The sequence below is a fragment of the Vespula pensylvanica genome, chromosome 4 (genome assembly GCF_014466175.1).
Source record: "Vespula pensylvanica isolate Volc-1 chromosome 4, ASM1446617v1, whole genome shotgun sequence".
Classification (NCBI taxonomy): domain Eukaryota; kingdom Metazoa; phylum Arthropoda; class Insecta; order Hymenoptera; family Vespidae; genus Vespula; species Vespula pensylvanica.
In genome coordinates, this window is record NC_057688.1 from 5,692,313 (window position 1) to 5,692,864 (window position 552).

The window sequence follows — 552 nt, forward strand, 5'->3', positions numbered from 1 at the left end:
TATATCAACCTTTAATTAGAACGATTAAAGAAGAAAATCGTTTATAAATTTTGTAGAAACAAAGATCGATTCGACACAGTCGTAGAGTTTATATACTTAAGAAAATGTCTATTTTCTTCAGAAAGATTCTCATCTCCATCAATTTCCTAAAAAATTTGAGAAACGATTATAATCGATGAAAAACAAATTTTGTATTTTCGATTAAAAAAAATAATAGAATTAGTTACCTCCTCTTCATCTATAGCAGTAATGAAATTCGACTCATTATCGATGGTACGTCTTGTCGCACTTTTCAAGCGCACATTAATTAGTGAAGTATTTGCGGCGAGAAAAGTATTTAGTTGTTGTAGAAACAACGAGATTCCTGTATAGAATGTATTCATAAATGGAGACTTTGAACGTTCAATTTCAATCGAATTAGTCAATAACATAAACAATCCATGGAGACCACACTCCATTCTTTTTTTACATATTCTCTCCACGATAGAGTCTCTTGAACAATCATCGTTCAAATCGGGTGATGAGAAAACGAAGAATTTTACGTTTGACGGA

General features: G+C 31.2%; 1 protein-coding gene across 1 annotated transcript in view; it reads right to left on the reverse strand.

Annotated features, from left to right (window-relative positions):
• Window positions 1–552, reverse strand: part of LOC122628583 (fatty acid synthase-like) — an 11,777-nt gene continuing 11,225 nt past the window's right edge. Inside the window, exons 14-15 of the mRNA XM_043810999.1 lie at window positions 228–537; window positions 1–146 (exon numbers count right to left, since the gene is read on the reverse strand). Coding sequence (XP_043666934.1) covers window positions 42–146; window positions 228–537 — 415 coding nt within the window. The 3' untranslated portion in view covers window positions 1–41. The remainder of the gene's footprint in view (window positions 147–227; window positions 538–552) is intronic.